Source organism: Carassius carassius, chromosome 34, assembly GCF_963082965.1.
Source record: "Carassius carassius chromosome 34, fCarCar2.1, whole genome shotgun sequence".
In the NCBI taxonomy this organism is placed as follows: domain Eukaryota; kingdom Metazoa; phylum Chordata; class Actinopteri; order Cypriniformes; family Cyprinidae; genus Carassius; species Carassius carassius.
Window position 1 is genome coordinate 15,743,929 of NC_081788.1, and position 19,162 is coordinate 15,763,090.

Here is a 19,162-nt window from a genome sequence, read left to right on the forward strand (position 1 = left end):
AGTAAATAAAAGAAAACTCCACGACTGGTGCACTGCATTCTTTAGAAAACATATCATAGCTTTGTGTGAGGAACAGATTATTCACACACTCAGATGTAGTCATTCCCAAATGTAATGCATCCAAACATACGGTTGGTCAAAAAAGTTTGGGATTGGGAAGATTTTATGTTATGCTCCCTCCATTTATCTAATTAAAAAAAATGTATAGTAATATTTTGAAATATCATTACAACTTAAAATACCTGTTTTCTATTTTAATCTATTCGAAAGTATAATTTATAGCTGTGGCAAAGCTGAATTTTCAGCAGCGAATACCTCGGTCTTCAGTGTCACATGATCATTCAAAACTTATTCTAATATTATTCTGATTTAGTGCTGAAGAGAGGCACATAGATTAAGGCACAGTGGAAGGAAAATTTTCCAGTAAAGAATAACCTAAATTTCAGGTCATATGGAGTACTTCTGGCCTTTATGGTGTTTTTCAGTCTTTTTTGGTTTTAGAACACTATGAACTGTTGTTTATTTAAAAAAAAATAATAATAATAAAAAAAAAAAAAATAATAATAATAATAATATTATTATTTATATATATATATAAAAACCTTTATACACTGTGTGTATACACACACTGTGTGTGTGTATATATATACACACACACACTAAAGCTCATAGACTAAAGATTGTCTGATGATGAAAAAGCACAAACCCTTATCAATAACAGGGTCAGACAATCATAGCACAAACTGTGAGATCTTAAACATGATGAGAACAGAACAGTCCTGGGGTACCATAAATTTGGTACCAGATATTTAGACAGAATTTCCTCAGATGCAGCATAAACCAAATAAAACTGGCTTGCAGGGCTACTCGGTAATCTCATTCAAAACTGTGTCAAAGATATCAAGACAAGGTCATTCAATCAGCACCTGCTGACAAGCTGAAAATATGCTTTCTAGCAGCAGCACGGCTTTTATGAGGCATTCGCTAGCTCAAATATACTATAAAATTTCATATAACAAGTGTAGGTTTGGAAAAGTACCTCTCATAACCTTTCAGCAATATAAGGTAATATTTGGCACTGTGGTGTTGCATTTAAACATCAAACCTTCTACTTATGCAGAAAACCTATACAGGACCTATTACAAGTAGTTGACATGTAGTAGGTTGGGTACATTGTGTAATAATTTCAAAATAAACTAGCTCTATTTTGGGGCATGCTTTAAAATCTGTACAAATAATTATACGTTCAGAAAATTTATTCAATTTTCTAGGCTAATTTCCATGCTAATATAATTTGCTTTGTGTCCACATGGGATTTATCCAGTTTTGAAATGACTTTGCTGTTATTACCCATGAGAATAAAACTACCAGTCAGAGTAGACAGAGTTTGAGAGAATGTTATCTAATCATACAAACTTTGATAGTTTAGGGAACAAAATGCAAAGCAGTGGATGAAATAGGACTCGCATCCACTGAGAACACAGCTGTATAAATTAGTTTCATCTCACATCAGCATTGTCATGAGTGTATTTCTTGGCTTGCTAGTTTGCGATAGCTGTAGTTTACTTGGTACTCTGTGAATTAATTTCATCAAAATGTTTCCAATCTGACTTAATCCTTGCTTCTGTTTAACATAGTAGGACAATCCCTCAAATGAGTACTGATGCTCCAAAATTATATATATATATATATATATATATATATATATATATATATATATATATATATATATATATAAAAATATATATATATATATATATATAAAAATATATATATAAAAAAAAAAATATATATATATATATATATAATTAAATGTTTATTTATAAATATTTCATAGCTTTCCCTTGCATATATTAAACTAAAGCAGAGATCACTTACATTACATTCTTTCTTCTGTGGAACTCAAAAGGTGATATTTGGTGTGTGAACCAAAAAAAAGACATTTTAGGAATTTATCATCTAATTTTTGAAGATTTTAAAATGTTTTCGAACATTCTCACCAAGACTGCATTTATTTGATCAAAGATACAGTAATATTCTAAAATATTATTACAATTTTAAATAATAGTTTTCTTTTTGAATGCATTTTAAAATGTATTTCTATAATGGCAAAAGTGATTTTTCAGAGCCATTACTCCAGCCTTTACATGATCCTAGAGAAATCATTCTACTAAGCTGATCTGGTGCTCAAGAAATATTTCGTATTATAATCAATTATGAACGATGATTTTTGTGGAAACAGTGATACTTTTTAAATTAATAGAAAGTTCAAAAGAACAGCATTTATTTAAAATGTATATATTTTTGTAACATTGTAAATGCCTTTACAGTCACTTTTGATGAATGCACTGCATCCTTGCTGAATAAAAGTTATTTAAAATATCTTGTATATAAAAATAAATTCATAAATAAATAAATATTTATTTCTAATATCCATTTTCTGTAGTTCTGGTGAAAATTTTGGCAGGCAAGTAACAATCTGAACTACAAGTCTGACTGGACTAGCAGAAAAATCCTTATTGTTGAGCTCTGCAAATCTATTCAGTTCTTGAAACAATTGGATGATCACTGTGTGATTTGTAACACTAGGTAAACACCATTACTGAGTTAATAAAACGGGCATGTAACATTATCTCCCCTGTTGAAACATTCATGTTCACAGTGCATCTGTGAAATTAAGAGTATGCAGAGAAACTGCAGTGAGGAAAAGACACCTGAGGGGGGGCTCCTTGGGCTCTCTTCCAGGGGTCCTGTCGGTGGAGGCCTCCAGAGGTGAGGGCAGCAGGTTAAGGCATGATGCAAGGGATTGACTGGAATCCTCCCGTGAGGCTGTAACAGCAAATAAAGGGGGAAAAAAAGCTTCTGGGTGAAAACAAAATTTCAAGTGTTTTTATTTTCCTGAAATAAGGTCTTCATTTATAAGACATTTTTGTACAAGAAACAAATTGTACATTGTTGGGTCACCAATTGTCCAATGTGTAATCTGGGTCCTGAAGCAAGCCAGCTGAGAAACACTGATCTAAGTATAGTTCATGCCAAAATGACCTCATGCATAGGCGCTTCGATATTTACTTCTTGTGCAAAAAAAAAAAAATGCTTTGGTAAATATCAGCAATGACATTCACAGTGTTTATCTGTCTGGAGGCTTTGCCTGTGCTGCATGTTAACATGTAGAGTCACGTGCTGATGTAAGTCCTCCTCAAATATCAGAGACTAGAAATTTAAGATGACGACATGACTAATTCATAATTGTGTTTGTGCATAACTTTATGGTGTAATATTTTACAAGGTATTAAAATCTGACTTCTTCAGCTAAAGCTGGGGGGAATAAGGTCTCAGCTTTTTTCATCTACGACCAAAATAATTTCTTCAAGCGATGCAGCTATTATAAGGATATGTAATTGCTATAACAAGATATTCACAGATTTAACGGCATGAATATGAATGAGAGATAAACGCCACAATACATGTTGAAGAGTTCAGAATTTTAATGTGGCATTTATCTCTCATAAAAAGTATGTTTATCTCGAGAAAGTGTTCCTCTCTCGCAGAAAGAAGAGAGCAACTGGAGTCTGGTAAAAACATACCATGGTGAGGTCGCTGGTCATCAGAGAGGTCAAGATCCAGCATCAGGTCATCCTCATCCAACTCAGATGAGCCAAGGTTATTCAAAACATCCTGGAAAAGGGAATAAAACTATCATGCAATGGCCAAAATAAAACATTTTTGCTAAAGAGAGCTCCATGAATATTGCTCTGGGTCTATTTTACATTCCATGCCATAACTGACCAACAAATGAAGTTATGTAGTTTCAGATATTTAATTTATGATTAAAGAATACAGTAAATGTACATTTATAGTATGTATTATTCCCAGTTCTTTTTTAGAAATTCAGATATATGATCTAAATATAAAAATGTATTGTGCATTTATTTGAAATGTATTTATTCAGGATTTATTTAGAAAAAATTTAAGTACATAGTTTATAAAATATAAATATGGCATATGTATACATTTTACATTTTACAATACATACATCAATCATTTGTTTGCGAAGCAAAAATGGCAAAAATGAGGACAACTTAAAATTTAATGACCAGGCCAATAGGAAGAAGTCCTGCTGTCCAAACAACATTGATATTTTACCAGTTATGACATATTTAGAATCCATTGTAAAGCTACTTTGCAGTAAAAAAAAAGACTAATGGCTTTCTTAAATTCGGCCTAAACCTCCAGCTTTGTGTCATGGTCTCTTTATTAAAGCAAGATGACAAAAGGATTTAATTTGACTCAAAGACGCCTCCACAGCAACCTTTCCACACATCCAACTAAACAGCACAAAAATAATAATAACAATTCCACTGTGCACTCAAGAAGCAGAAAACCTGTATATTGCTCTAACCAAAGAGTCACACTGCCATCTTGTGCCCAGCATGAAAAGAACACCTTTAGATTGAAAGCTAAAAGTAAAAAAAAAAAAAAAACGGTTAGTTTATTCTAGCACACATGCTGCATCTAATAAGGAATATTTCGAGCCAATTTGATTTAAAAGTGCATGTAAAAGACAAAAAGGCAAAAGAGCAGCTATGATGTCCTACTGAAGTGGAAAAGCACAGCTCTGTGACTAATTAAGCAAGACAAGAGAAAACGAGTGGATAGTAAATCAGAAAAGAAAAAAAAAAGCCTTAACTTTGACTTTGCTAGAAATTAAAAGGTCGCTGGGCACCTGATTAAGACTCTCAGGATATGAAATGGCCTGGCCTTTACCGTACTGAAATATTATGATGCCAAATAACTAAATGAACATAATGCATCACTACTGTTGCAATCTCAGTAAGAACATAATATTGATGAAGTGAATGGCCTTATTCAGTGACCTGTTCAGACAGCTTATTTAGATATATTAACGAAGACCAGCGTCATGGTTCATAAATGTCCTTGTGAACATAAACGACCATTTGGTTTTGTGCATAAGCTTGCAAACTGTCTCAATCAACTAAGGGCACTAAATCACAGACAAAGATATTGACAACAGGAGCACAAAAGACAAAAACTACCATTTTTACCATCAATAAAAATTTCTGAGGGACTGAGAAAGTAACAGAGAGCTGACATTTGGTGTGACTCAGTCTCCATCTCCCGACATTCAGATTGACTTTTCTGATCTTTTCATGTCAGTGTCAGGAGGAAACATGCTTTACTTATTAATGAAATATCCTGCAGCCCTCGACAAAAAGAACAAAACAGTTCAATGGCAATGTAAACAACTTTTCATCCCTTTGTATTTCAGGAATCACTTAAAAAAAAAAATAACCCTGTGAGAAAATAAACACAGAAACACTATTTGAGAAGGCAATCTAACAGGTTACACATTAGCAGGTTATGCAAGGATACAACCTCTTGCACAAATGTATCCTATGGATTATGAAATGACCTGAGCTGAACTCAAGGCGCCTATACTTAAAGTCCACTGCAAATTGCTAAGAACATCTTGAGCCTCTTGGTACAGTAGTGAGATATTGAAATAATATTAGGGAGAAATGGTAAAAATAGAGAGATGACATGGGATAGATTCAAACCCATTTTTCGCACGATCAGCAAGGGGGAATGCGTTAGTTTTAGACACCAACATAAGTTATTGGTTGCAAGATACCGCACAGGTTTACTAAGGGAGTCATATGATGTTGCTAAAAAGATCAGTATTTGATGTAATGAAATGTGTTTATGTGGTTTAAGGTTTAAAAAAAAAAAATTTTGTTTTATTATATTGTTTCTCCTCTATGCCCCGCCTTTCTGAAATACATTGATTTTTACAAAGCTCATCGTTCTGTAAAGGGAAGTGTGCTCTGATTGGCCAGCTATCCAATGTATTATAAGTGGTCGAAAGCCTCAAGCATGTGATGGAAACGTTATGCCTCTTACCATACGGTGGTGATGCTGTGTCTCAGTCAGAACACCGGGGATGACAAGACAAAAACATTCAAACCCATTAGAAACGATGCAGTTGATGCATCCAGTGGGGACATAATCACAGATTATAATGACTTATACTGTCTTTTTACGCATTGCATCACGCCGCGTAAACATAAAACTATGTCTGTATTTGTGATCGGAGAAACAACAAGCTCTACTATACACTGCTTAAAACCCGCGTTTGAATCATCAGTGGCAAATCTTTTAAATATGTAAACGTGTGATTCAGAACAGCTGGCATTGTAATCCTTTCTCCCAGGATCAGAAAAACAGTCCTCCATAAAATGCATTGCACACATCTGAATATTTGGGTTGAACTGTTCTGGAACTTAAATCACTGATTTCTAGTTGTGTCCTCTTCTGGAAGGCCAAACAAAGTATTTTTGCTTTCACAATGAAACACACATCTTCAACAATAAAATTACGCCTTCTTTCTTTGCGTGAACATTTGGGCGGTGTTATGCCAATCTCCCTACATCGTGACGTAGATATGTGGGGCGTGTTTAACTTTTGGGACCTTATCTATTCACGAACAGCTTGTAACACTCCAAAGAAAAAGGAAAACTTGAAATCACATCATATGACCCCTTTAAATCTTTTTTTTTATTATTATTAGTATAGCCAACACAGCTCAAATAACGTAATTTCATCTTTACATTTAGATTGCCTTTGTCATCCTCTAATGCCTACCTGAAAAATCTTAAAGAACAATTTAATAACACTGTTGAATAATTTTTAGCAAATTTGGATTGTACAGGTTTCAATATTGCAGAGACAACCTCAATTAAAGAAATACCGGCTAATTTCAAGTCTGGGCCACAACATATTGAGCAAAACTACAAATAATTTTGAAATACAGATTTGACGAGTGGTGCGGGACTGAGAGCCATGGGAACGGAGCGAGGCTGGTGGAGTGATTGGAAATGAGCAACACCTGCGCCACTCACTCACTGGTCTCGAAAACCACGGAGGAGATCGGAAGGATACAAAAGAGGAGCTACGACAGTGAAGGACGAGAGAGGAACAGGCCTGGGCTTTATTTTGTGTTTTGGTTTTTGTTTGTGAGCGGCAGTCATCCATTAGGGGCTGTCGTGCGGTTTTATCTTTATTTTATTATTAAAACTTCATTTGAATGTCCGCAGGTTCCCGCCTCTTTCTTCCAGTGATTGTGAAGTTTTATAGTGTTACAACAGGCCTGATTCAATACAGCAGCTTTCTTATAAGTGAAACTCAGGCCCTTAGGCAAACTCCGCTAACTAACACTGGCTGCTGCCAAAAGTTTAATTCATCGACAAGACCAAAGTCACCTGCTCCACAATATGAAGGTTGATTACAAGCTAAAAACAATTAGGCTGTATCAAACAAGAACAATATTGATGCAAATGGAGCAGCAAAAAGCAAAACAAATTTACCAAATGACACTTATGTGATTTACAAGCGTGTTGGCCAAAGATTACAGAAATGGTAAACTAAAGTAATTCCTCAAATGTGAATGTTTGAAGAACACAGAGACAAGTAACTGGCATGCTTCCCCTGGGAGCAGTCAGAAGAGCACAATTCCTCACTGTGACAATGGAATACTTCCCTTTTCCTGCCTGTCTTTGTGTTTACATAAAAAATAATGAGAGTCATCCCCATAAAAAGTGTGTTAATGCACATTTACATTCTTTGGTGATTACAGTCTCTTAAAAAAATTGTTAAAAAAAATACAAATAAAAATAATAACCTTTATAACAGAATCTCCACACACACACACAATATATTTTTAAAGAGGGCTCAAAGGGGTCCTATAATGCTCTTTTACAAAGTCTTGATATTGTTTTGGGGGTGTACTAGAACAGGATCTCATATTAGTTTGTTTGATTCACATATTGACATTATTACAACACCTCTCTCCCCAGTCTGGCATGAATGGCTCAAATAGTTCCTGTATCAAATGAAAGCCCGCCTTCTGAAATACGAAATGTGCTTTGATTGGTTAGCTGGGCCAGTCTGTGCTGTGATTGGCTACACTCTGCACCTGGTTGGGAAATGTCATGCCCCTTACCACAGCCACCTGTGAGATTCAGTGTAAATATGTCAAAATATGTCATGTGTCAAAATCAAAATCAATTTAAACCCAGATGATTGTAACGACTCTTAAGTTCATCTGCCTTGGAAAGCTACTGTGTCTCTGACATAGTGACAACACTTGTTGCCTTCTCTAATGCAGCTCAACCAGGTATTGTCCCATTCATTGGAAAATATGTGTTATAGTCCAAACGAGTCGTTTATTTTGGCTTTTGAAAAGTGATTTCTGTTAAATAAAACATCTCCTTTTGAAGTGAACTATGAGCTTTGTATCTTTGCAGATCTTTTTTTAAAAGCAACATTACAGACTAACTAAAGCATAATAGGACCCCTTTAAAATAAAAATGAGTAGGTAGCAATTGGCTTTTAATATGGAACATTCAGAATATATATATATATATATATATATATATATATATATATATATATATATATATATATATATATATATGTTTTATAAATATCACTGTTTTTCATGCTTAAGTTCATTTTGAAAATAACACACTTCAGTGAGCGAGTGAGTTATTAGGCCAATTCATACAAACAACTTTTGAGTTTGGGACATGTTTGAGACTGATTCATTAAGAACCAACTCATTCATTCGCAAATCGGACATCACGGATGATAATGTTCATTGTTCCGTGCAGTTTGCACATCACAAAATGTTGCCCTTTTTCTGAACTTGACTGCAGAACGACTGCACCATAGAAAAGGATTTTCCTTCAACAAATCGGTTTCATCTGGCATCTAAAACGTTGGATAACATATACATTTATCTTTATCTGGCACAGCTTCAAGAATACAAGATTCTGTATGCTCAAAGTCACCCAAAAAATACAACATGTTTCCTAAGTTTTCTGTTGACAAACCTGCTCAGACACGCTGCCTTCAGGATGTAGCCTCATCCAAGAACAACTGCCAGACAGGATAATGTAAATGGAAAGGCCAGGTCAGCCCAGCCACAGTAAAGGTAACCCTCACTCACAAATTTTGCACGGCACAAGACTTGATGACAAATTAGCAGTGGCACCTTAGCAAACATTAAAGAACAATAACACAGGATGTGGCGTTTCCTCCGCTACGCTGGAAAACAAGAGCAATTACTTTGGCCTCAAGCTGTGCAGGTACAGGCTACATTAAGCCAAACAAAGCCTTTACAACTTTGTAGGAACTAGCCAAAAGTATGAGCCATTGATTTACATTACTAATTGTATTCCTGTAAGGGTTTTGTCTAAACCGTGTAAAATCTTTATCTGTTAGCCCTATAACACCAATGACTGGCAAAAATAGTCACTACTAACTACTAGCATTCAAATGTTCAATAAGCTTTTTTTCCCCGTATAATTTCCTTGAAATTATAGTTTTATTCAGCAAGAACACATTAAATTATTCAAAAGTGACATTAATAATATTACAAAAGATTTAGATTTCAAAGAAATGCTGCTCTTTTGAACTTTCTATTCATCAAAGAATCCTGTATTATGGTTTCCACAAAATATTAAGCACCACAACTTTGGGAACATTGATAATTTAAGGAAGATTTCTTGATCACCAAAATAATATGTGACCCTGGACTACAAAACCAGTCTTAAGTTGCTGGGGTATATTTTTAGCAATAGCCACAAAATAAAAATCATTAGGATATTAAGCACAGATCATATTCCATGAATTTATTAAGTAAATTTCCTACTGTAAATATATTAAAACTTAATATTTGATTAGTAATATACATTGCTAAGAATTCATTTGAACAACTTCAAAAGGCGATTTTCGAAATATTTAGATTGTTTTGCTCCCTTAGATTCCAGATGTTCAAATAGTTGTATGTCGGCCAAATATTGTCCAGTCCTAATAAACCATACATGTCAATGTCACCTTTATTTATATAGCGCTTTAAACAAAATACATTGCGTCAAAGCAACTGAACAACATTCATTAGGAAAACAGTGTCAATAATGCAAAAATGATAGTTAAAGGCAGTTCATCATTGGATTCAGTTATGTCATCTCTGTTCAGTTAAATAGTGTCTGTGCATTTATTTGCAATCAAGTCAACGATATCGCTGTAGATGAAGTACATCAATGGAAAACTTATTTATTCAGCTTTCAAATGATGTATAAATCTCAATTTTAAAAAAATTGACACTTAAGACTGGTTTTGTGGTCCGGGGTCACAAATTAGAATGACTTTCTGGAGGATCGTGTCACACTAAAGACTGGAGTAATGGCTGCTGAAAATTGAGCTTTGCCATCACAGGAATAAATTACAATATATTAAAATAGAAAAAAAATATATTAAAACAATTATTTTAAATTGCAATAATATTTAACAATATTGTGGTTTTTGTCTTTTTGATCAAATAATGCAGTCTTGGTGGGCATAAGATACTTCTTTTAAAAGCATTACAAAATCTTAATCCCAAACTTTCGAATAATCGTTCAAATAATTGTTTAAATAATTCAAATTCAAATCAGTGTATATTTTCAGTGTATATTATCTTGTTACTATCTTGTTAGGTCGACTATATATTTTCAGCATTGGTGCATTTAAATAGTCACAAATTTTTTATATTTGAAAGTGTTTTAGCATGCTGAAAGTATGCAGTACCAAAGTTCAGTTCACTTGGCAGCCATATTTGCAATGCCTCCAGGCAGCTATTTTGGGTGTCCTATCGACTTGAATGGGGGAATCCTGAAATCTAATGAAAACTCTTTGCCACATTCATAGTATAAAAAGAAGACAACATATTTCAAATCATCAACAAAATTTATTTTCATGCTCAAATAGCATTAGAAAAAGTTTATATTTCTGGTTGGCCCATCCAATGCTCATATGCAGTCAGTCCCAAGTGTGGGTCTCAGGACAATGACTGTATCTATGGCAACCGGAGCTTCTAATGGCAGCTGCAGGAATGTCATGACTTTACCAACTGACAACTGGCTCTCTTTAATATAGAAGGCGGTATTTGTTACACCAAAATGCACATTGCATTTTATCCGATTCATAGTAATAGGAGTGCAGTCTTTATATATCGGAGGTCTTAGGTAGTAATTTAGCATTCTAACAATTAGCACTTTAAATATATTTTGTTCTCACTGAAAAGACCACTACAGGAATTAAAGAACTGCTCAACCGCCTTTAACAAACTTCAACACAATCACTGTTGGACTACTAATGGCCTGCTGTGAACAGTGCTCCTGTTATTACGCATAATCCACAGGTTCATTGTGAGCTCCTGTGGAGATATTAAAAGGACAGTATTTTTCTGTAGTCTGCTTTTAATAAACAGATGGTGGCTTTAATAAATACCTGCAGAACAAAAAAGCTCAGACTGTTTTGTTGTGAACCTGATATTTCACAATCATAATATTTCTAAATGAAACAGAAGTTGAATCACACAAAACTGCTTCTCGCACAGTAGCTCAGTTTGAGGAAAGACTGTTCGAGGTTGATTTACAGCAGTGCCATACTTTTCCATTTCGTAATTATTGATTTAACTGCATTCAGTGGCATATATTTAATGACTTGGAAATGTTCTTATATCTTTCACCTGCTCTGGGCTTTTTAATTACTTTTCAGAGTAGATTTGATTGTACTTTTTTCTTCAGGTCTAGGTCATGCCACAACACAGACTAAACAGAATCTGGACCTTCTAAGTAAAGGTGTATTTATACTACAGTCAATTAAAACCTCTTGAATACACACAACCGCTCTATTTAATTAATCGTTGGACTTACTTTCTTCTGTGGAATACAAAAGTGTGAATTTTTGAAAAATATATTGTCCATCCTTTTCAATATAATGAATGTTATGAGGACTGGGGCTATTATTATATAGTTATGTCCATATATATTTGGATACACTGTAACTGCGAAGAGAGCAACCAGCATATCACAATTTGTTGCATATAAATATATTTGTTATTAACATTAATTTCACATTGAACCTCCAAATTAATGTAGAAACAACATAAATATAGCATATTTTGAATATGTGTTTAATGACATCTTTTTACCAAGCAGCTTATTATTAATGAAGGCCAGTTTTATTGATACCAATACTGCTACTGATGTTTTGATTAAATGCATTTTTCCCTCAGTTTCTGGCATTAATTAAAGCCATTAAAGTTGCAGTATAACCGAAAGACATTATTATTAACATTTAACAGGTTCTGAAAAATATATAACACATTTTTATTAAAATTAAAACAATCTTCTCACAAACTACCAACTGTATATGCATAAACTATATAGATTAGTCTTTATTCAAGCTACAAAAGTTAATCAGCGAGCAGAGAAGTGAGTGATCTCTCACTTTTTTTGTTCCTTTTTTTGATTTATATCAAAGACAGATTGCAGCAGGTTTCTCTTTTAACCCAGATATACATGATGCACATCTGACACACTTTCTCTTTTCTCCCAACTATTTATGGTAATTTTGGACTTATGGTCATTTAAGACCGCTTTAACAACAGTCAACGGTTACAACGGTCACTTACCAAAACATTTTGACATAACGGTGTGCGTTTTAGTGTATTTGTCCATTAGAGTTTACACACAAGTGCTCGTCAATAGAGGTCGAGCGATATGGGTTTTTCACTGGCAAAACGGTTTTAAAAAATCAGCGCAGCCGATGGCTGATATATGATGCCTTTTTTTTCTCATAAAAATGAGCTTGATTTATAATTGCAGGGTACAAGAATGTTTTATAAAAACACCCGCGCTTCATTTAAATTTTAAAACGTGAATCGCTAAATTTATTCAACGAAGTATAAGCTTTTGGAAAATCTATTTGTGGCGGTCAGTTTTGATAGTGACGAGCCGTCAAAATAACTGAATGAATAGGAAACACTGGACACTTAATAAACAAAAAGTAAATAAACAAATACATTGTAATTAAATTGTATTATTTTTAAAATTACAATTGTAGCTCTTGACAATTACCTATGGCTATGATGGTATTAATACAGCTGTCTGATTGATTTTAATAGTCTCAAGCATTCAGAAATCAAATATGATAAAACCATGGTTAATTTTGGTAATTTTGTATTAGCCTACATAACAGTGTTATTCAAGAAATCCATATGATTATTACGCTATTAATTAACCAATCATTATTGCCTCATTGTTTTTATATAATACATTTTAAGTTATGAAAACTAGAATATTAAGTCAAATGCGTTGTGAACGGCAGTGCAGAGTACCCGGCCTTCTTGGAGTCTCTGGGAGGGTTGCTGGAAAGTGCTCCGACTGGGGACTCCGTCGTTTTACTGGGGGACTTCAACGCCCACGTGGGCAACGACAGTGACACCTGGAGGGGCGTGATTGGGAGGAACGGCCCCCCTGATCTGAACCCAAGCGGTGTTCAGTTATTGGACTTCTGTGCTAGTTACAGCTTGTCCATAACGAACACCATGTTCAAGCATAAGGGTGTCCATCAGTACACGTGGCACCAGGACACCCTAGGCTGTAGGTCGATGATCGACTTTGTGGTCGTTTCATCCGACCTCCGGCCGTATGTCTTGGACACTCGCCGTTGTGGGACTCCTGAGGCAGCTGACAGGTACCGGCAGGCCAAGCGGACTACAGCCCGGGTGGTTGTGGAGGCAAAAACTCGGGCCTGGGAGGAGTTCGGTGAGGCCATGGAGAAGGACTATCAGTCAGCCTCGAAGAGATTCTGGCAAACCGTCCGGCGCCTCAGGAGAGGGAAGCAGTGCCCTACCAACGCTGTTTACAGTAAAGGTGGGGAGCTGTTGACCTCAACTGGGGATGTCGTTGGACGGTGGAAGGAATACTTCGAGGATCTCCTCAATCCCGCTGTCACGTCTTCCATTGAGGAAGCAGAGGCTGAGGGCTCAGATGTGGACTCGTCCATCACCCAAGCTGAAGTCACCGAGGTAGTCAAGAAACTCCTCGGTGGCAAGGCACCGGGGGTGGATGAGATCCGCCCTGAGTACCTCAAGTCTCTGGATGTTGTGGGGCTGTCTTGGCTGACACGCCTCTGCAGCATCGCGTGGCAGTCGGGGACGGTGCCTCTGGGATGGCAGACCGGGGTGGTGGTCCCTCTTTTTAAGAAGGGGGACCGGAGGGTGTGTTCCAACTACAGGGGGATCACACTTCTCAGCCTCCCTGGGAAAGTCTATGCCAGGGTACTGGAGAGGAGAATCCGGCCGATAGTAGAACCTCAGATTCAGGAGGAACAGTGTGGTTTTCGTCCAGGCCGTGGAACACTGGACCAGCTCTATACCCTCTACAGGGTGCTGGAGGGTTCATGGGAGTTTGCCCAACCAGTCCACATGTGCTTTGTGGATTTGGAGAAGGCATTCGACTGTGTCCCTCGCGGCGGCCTGTGGAGGGTGCTCCGGGAGTATGGGGTCCGGGGCCCTTTGCTAAGGGCTATCCGGTCCCTGTACGACCGGAGCAGGAGCTTGGTTCGTATTGCCAGCAGTAAGTCAGACTTGTTCCCGGTGCGTGTTGGACTCCGGCAGGGCTGCCCTTTGTCGCCGGTTCTGTTCATGATTTTAATGGACAGAATTTCTAGGCGCAGCCAGGGGCCGGAGGGGGTCAGGTTTGGTGACAACACGATTTCGTCTCTGCTCTTTGCGGATGATGTTGTAGTGTTGGCCTCATCAAGCCAGGACCTTCAGCATGCACTGGGACGGTTTGCAGCCGAGTGTGAAGCGGCTGGGATGAGAATCAGCACCTCCAAATCCGAGGCCATGGTCCTCAGTCGGAAAAGGGTGGCTTGCCCACTTCAGGTTGGTGGAGAGTTCCTGCCTCAAGTGGAGGAGTTTAAGTATCTTGGGGTCTTGTTCACGAGTGAGGGAAGGATGGAACGGGAGATTGACAGACGGATCGGTGCAGCTTCTGCAGTAATGCGGTCGATGTACCGGTCTGTCGTGGTGAAGAAAGAGCTGAGCCGCAAGGCGAAGCTCTCGATTTACCGGTCAATCTACGTTCCTACTCTCACCTATGGTCATGAGCTTTGGGTCATGACCGAAAGGACAAGATCCCGGATACAGGCGGCCGAAATGAGCTTTCTCCGCAGGGTGGCTGGGCGATCCCTTAGAGATAGGGTGAGAAGCTCAGTCACCCGGGAGGAGCTCAGAGTAGAGCCGCTGCTCCTCCACATCGAGAGGGGTCAGCTGAGGTGGCTCGGGCATCTGTACCGGATGCCTCCAGGATGCCTTCCCGGGAAGGTGTTCCGGGCGCGTCCCACTGGGAGGAGACCCCGGGGAAGACCTAGGACACGGTGGAGAGACTATGTCTCCCGGCTGGCCTGGGAACGCCTCGCTGTCCCCCCAGAAGAGCTGGAGGAAGTGTCTAGGGAGAGGGAAGTCTGGGGTTCTCTGCTTAGACTGCTGCCCCCGCGACCCGGCCCCGGATAAGCGGAAGATGGATGGAGATGGAGATGGCGTTGTTGTTGTTGGTGAAATTATTACAGACATTAAAACCCGTTACTAAGGTCAACATTCAAAACAATTTCACAGGAAGTGGAATGTAGCTACCTGAAAGTGATACATGGGCTTCATCTTGGGGTTTTTTTTTCTCTGTGCTGGACTGCGCTGATGTCTTTTCCCAGATATAGCCTAGTTGTCCATTAATTATGTTGATAATTTGTATTCAGCCACAAACAGGAGGTGAAAGCGAAAGCAGGTCGCAGATGCGGGAATGGCGTGTCACGTGCTTATACTGCAAAACAACTCGAGGCGTATGTGCAACCTGCGCATTCTCTTCTCTCAGGCTGGATAAAGATGATTGGTGGGCCACCAACTGTATAGCCCTGCAGTACATGATTCAGAAACACTTTGTGTCACTTATTTTATTAAATTCGTTTTTTATGAATTAGCTTTTATATTTATGTTTTTTCTCTATAACTAAAATTTCAATAATCCCTTTGATGATTCAGTTCCCCAAAACATCATAACTTGAGGTTTAATAACTTTTTTGGCACACGACATGTTCAGGCACTGGAATCTTCTACAGAGGGAAAGTGACCCATGGATACTGGCCATGCTGACCTGCTGGGTAAAATGGTGTGAGAGGATTTGTCTAATTAAGCACTGCGATTATATCGCTGGGAGGGAATTTAATCCCTTGGAAAGACACTGTGAGAATCTACATCAATGGTTTTACAAGAGCAAAGGAATTGCATTATACTTACCATGCTGCCCAGTTTGGAAGATGAAGAAGTGGTTCTGTGCTTGGATAAAGTATTGCCCTCCATGCAGTGAGGATCCCTGAGGTTGAGGTGAAGACTGGGTCCTCCTGCACCCTCAGAGGCTGACCGCAGACGTCGATCCAAGCGCATCACCTCATGGTACGGGCTCACACTGCTGCACATGGACACTGTGAAGGATACAAACATAGATTAGAGAATCATATCCCTCAAAACAGAGAGCTGCTGGCCAACAGTTCGGAGTTATTAAGCAGTGGACAATAACAATTGCACTGTATTTGATCACACACACACACACACACACACACAAACACACACACAGACACATATACATATATATATATATATATATATATATATATATATACATATATATATATATGTATGTATATATATGTATATATATATATATATATATATATATACATATATATATATATGTATGTATATATATGTATATATATATATATATATATATATATATATATATATATATATATATATATATATATATATATATATATATATATATATATATATATATATATATATACATACATACATATACACATGTATATATACACACACACACACTCGAGACATCATAAATACACTCAAGTTACAATAAAATGTTATGGCATATACACATGAATTGCTTTAAACTGCAACTGTGATTTGCACTTCTACGGAAAACAATATTCGAATGTAGTGGAAAAAATAAATATGGACACACCTTGTTACCAAGTTTCCTCCCTCAAAATGAATTATTAAAATTTCAACAGTATCTCACTGTATGTACAGAGATGGATCTCAATGGACTATAAGATTAGGTTTTAGGTCACAATCTAAAGAATATGTAAAACATATATATATATATATATATGCAAAGACATTGAATACACAATGAAAAAGTGTTAAGCCTAGGGCACAAACTATAAGTTTAGTTAGTTTCTCTCTTAACCTAGGGTAGATATTAAAATCTAAACAGCATGGATAGGTGAAACAGTCTAACAAAAAGTCATTAGTTATGTTTCAGTACTCTATTATCATCATAAATGCTTTAATCCTGGATCCTACTGACACAAATACTCAGTGAAAGCCCAAAACCTACACAGTCACATAAAAACTGCATAAAAAGAAACAATAACGGTGATAATTAAATATATTCACAAGGAAAAAACATGCAAAACATAAACTGGCTCAAATTTTCAACACATCTAAATTAAACAAAAAGGGTTTATGGAATACTGGTTTTGCCAAAAGAATCTGCTGTCAACATGGCAAACAACAGACCTGACTGTATCCAGACATATTCCTTCTATTTAAAGATAAGCGAGTATAACTAAAAAAAACTTAATAACCTTAAAAAGAGCTTAATCATTTACATGAATAATAATGAATGACCCCAAGCCTGTAAGTGTAAATGAAACCACTGAGTGTAGAGTTCACTCTCTCCTACAAGAGGATCTATAGTAAAGCCAATATCAGGTCTCCACTACAGGAAATTCAATACAGCAGAGCTGGTTAGTTTCACATAAACCTCTAAGCCACAGGCATTCTGGAGTGAAAGCACTCATAAGGAAAAAGTATCATTTACAGAAAGGAAAATCACAGGTCATAAGAAAACTACAGCCAAACTGGAGCATAAAGTATTGTTTGTAAAGGGAGGGGTGAATCTTTTCTTAAAAATACTTAAAGTTCCCAGTTTTTGTTTGCGTGGATAAAAATACTAGTTCAAGCTTTCAGCAGTTCCAGATCTGTGAAGATCAGTTACACATTCAGTTTAAGGTTACATGTTATGCAGAGCTTTTATAGGTTATTACATGAGAGCCTAAATGTCATTTTTAAAACACAAATATGATAATTAACTATGTGACCGATTAATTCATAACAAATAATGAATAATGTGGCATTAATAGTATGTGATGTCTGACATCTCTTCAGCATTGACTGACTTCTCAATTAGCATGTTATGTGGTTCTCTGGAATACTACATGCTGATTGGCCAATCAGTGCAGATAGTCTGCTCACGTCATTCTGCCTTACAAAAACAGAATTGTGAAGACAATTAATTTGGTTGTCAATCATGTTTAAAACCAATTTAACCAGAAAAAAATAACTTCACAAATACTTTTAGTACCTAACTTTTTCCCTTTAATTTTTTCCCAATGAAAAGAGCAGTTAATTATCTTGGTATAGCAGAAAGTTATCGAGGACGCTCTGAGGTCATAAGAGAGCTACAGATGAAATCTCAGTGAAAGATTAGTGAAACTGGTTTAAAGATCAAAGATTAACATGTTTCTGACATGGAACAAGTATGTGAACAACTTCCCACAAAACTTGTTCCTCTAAAAAACAGAAACAGAATAGCCTCTATATCAGTGGTTCTCAACCTTTTTTTTCCAGCGGGCCGCACTATGGTCCAGTGCAAGTCTCGCGGGCCACACGCATATAATTTACATATTACGTCACCAATACAAACTAGGGCTGGGCGATATGGACAAAAAGTCATATCCCGATATATTTAGGCTGAATATCGATATACGATATATATCCCGATATTTTTTCCGCAAAGTGAGAGCAAATGTTCTGTCAAAGCCAAATATGACGTCACAAGTAGTTTTATTGAAACCGGCCATTTCAGTGAACAGTTGCAAAATCAACTGAATAAATAGTAAACAGGTTTCTTCACCTGGTTCATAATTAAATGCTCAGCTGTTCAAATAACAATAAAATTAAAAAAAAAAAATAATAATACTGTATAACAATAGGACAGGAGTACCTTTTTTGAAATCAAAGCTCCATAAGGTGCACATTTAAATAAAAAAAATATCTTAAAAATAGCCTATAAAATAGGCTATTAAAATAGGCCAATCTTTTTCCTAAATAAATATATTTAAATGAGAAAAGTACAATATAAAATTTTTTTAGTTTTACAACT

The 19,162-nt window shown here is 36.7% G+C and overlaps 1 protein-coding gene across 2 annotated transcripts in view; it reads right to left on the reverse strand.

Moving 5' to 3' along the window:
* Positions 1-19,162, reverse strand: part of LOC132114490 (serine-rich coiled-coil domain-containing protein 1-like) — a 92,392-nt gene that overhangs the window by 65,591 nt on the left and 7,639 nt on the right. For both annotated transcript variants that reach the window (XM_059522631.1, XM_059522632.1), the window contains exons 3-5: positions 16,207-16,391; positions 3,588-3,678; positions 2,715-2,829 (exon numbers count right to left, since the gene is read on the reverse strand). In XM_059522631.1, the coding sequence (XP_059378614.1) occupies positions 2,715-2,829; positions 3,588-3,678; positions 16,207-16,391 (391 nt within the window). The remainder of the gene's footprint in view (positions 1-2,714; positions 2,830-3,587; positions 3,679-16,206; positions 16,392-19,162) is intronic.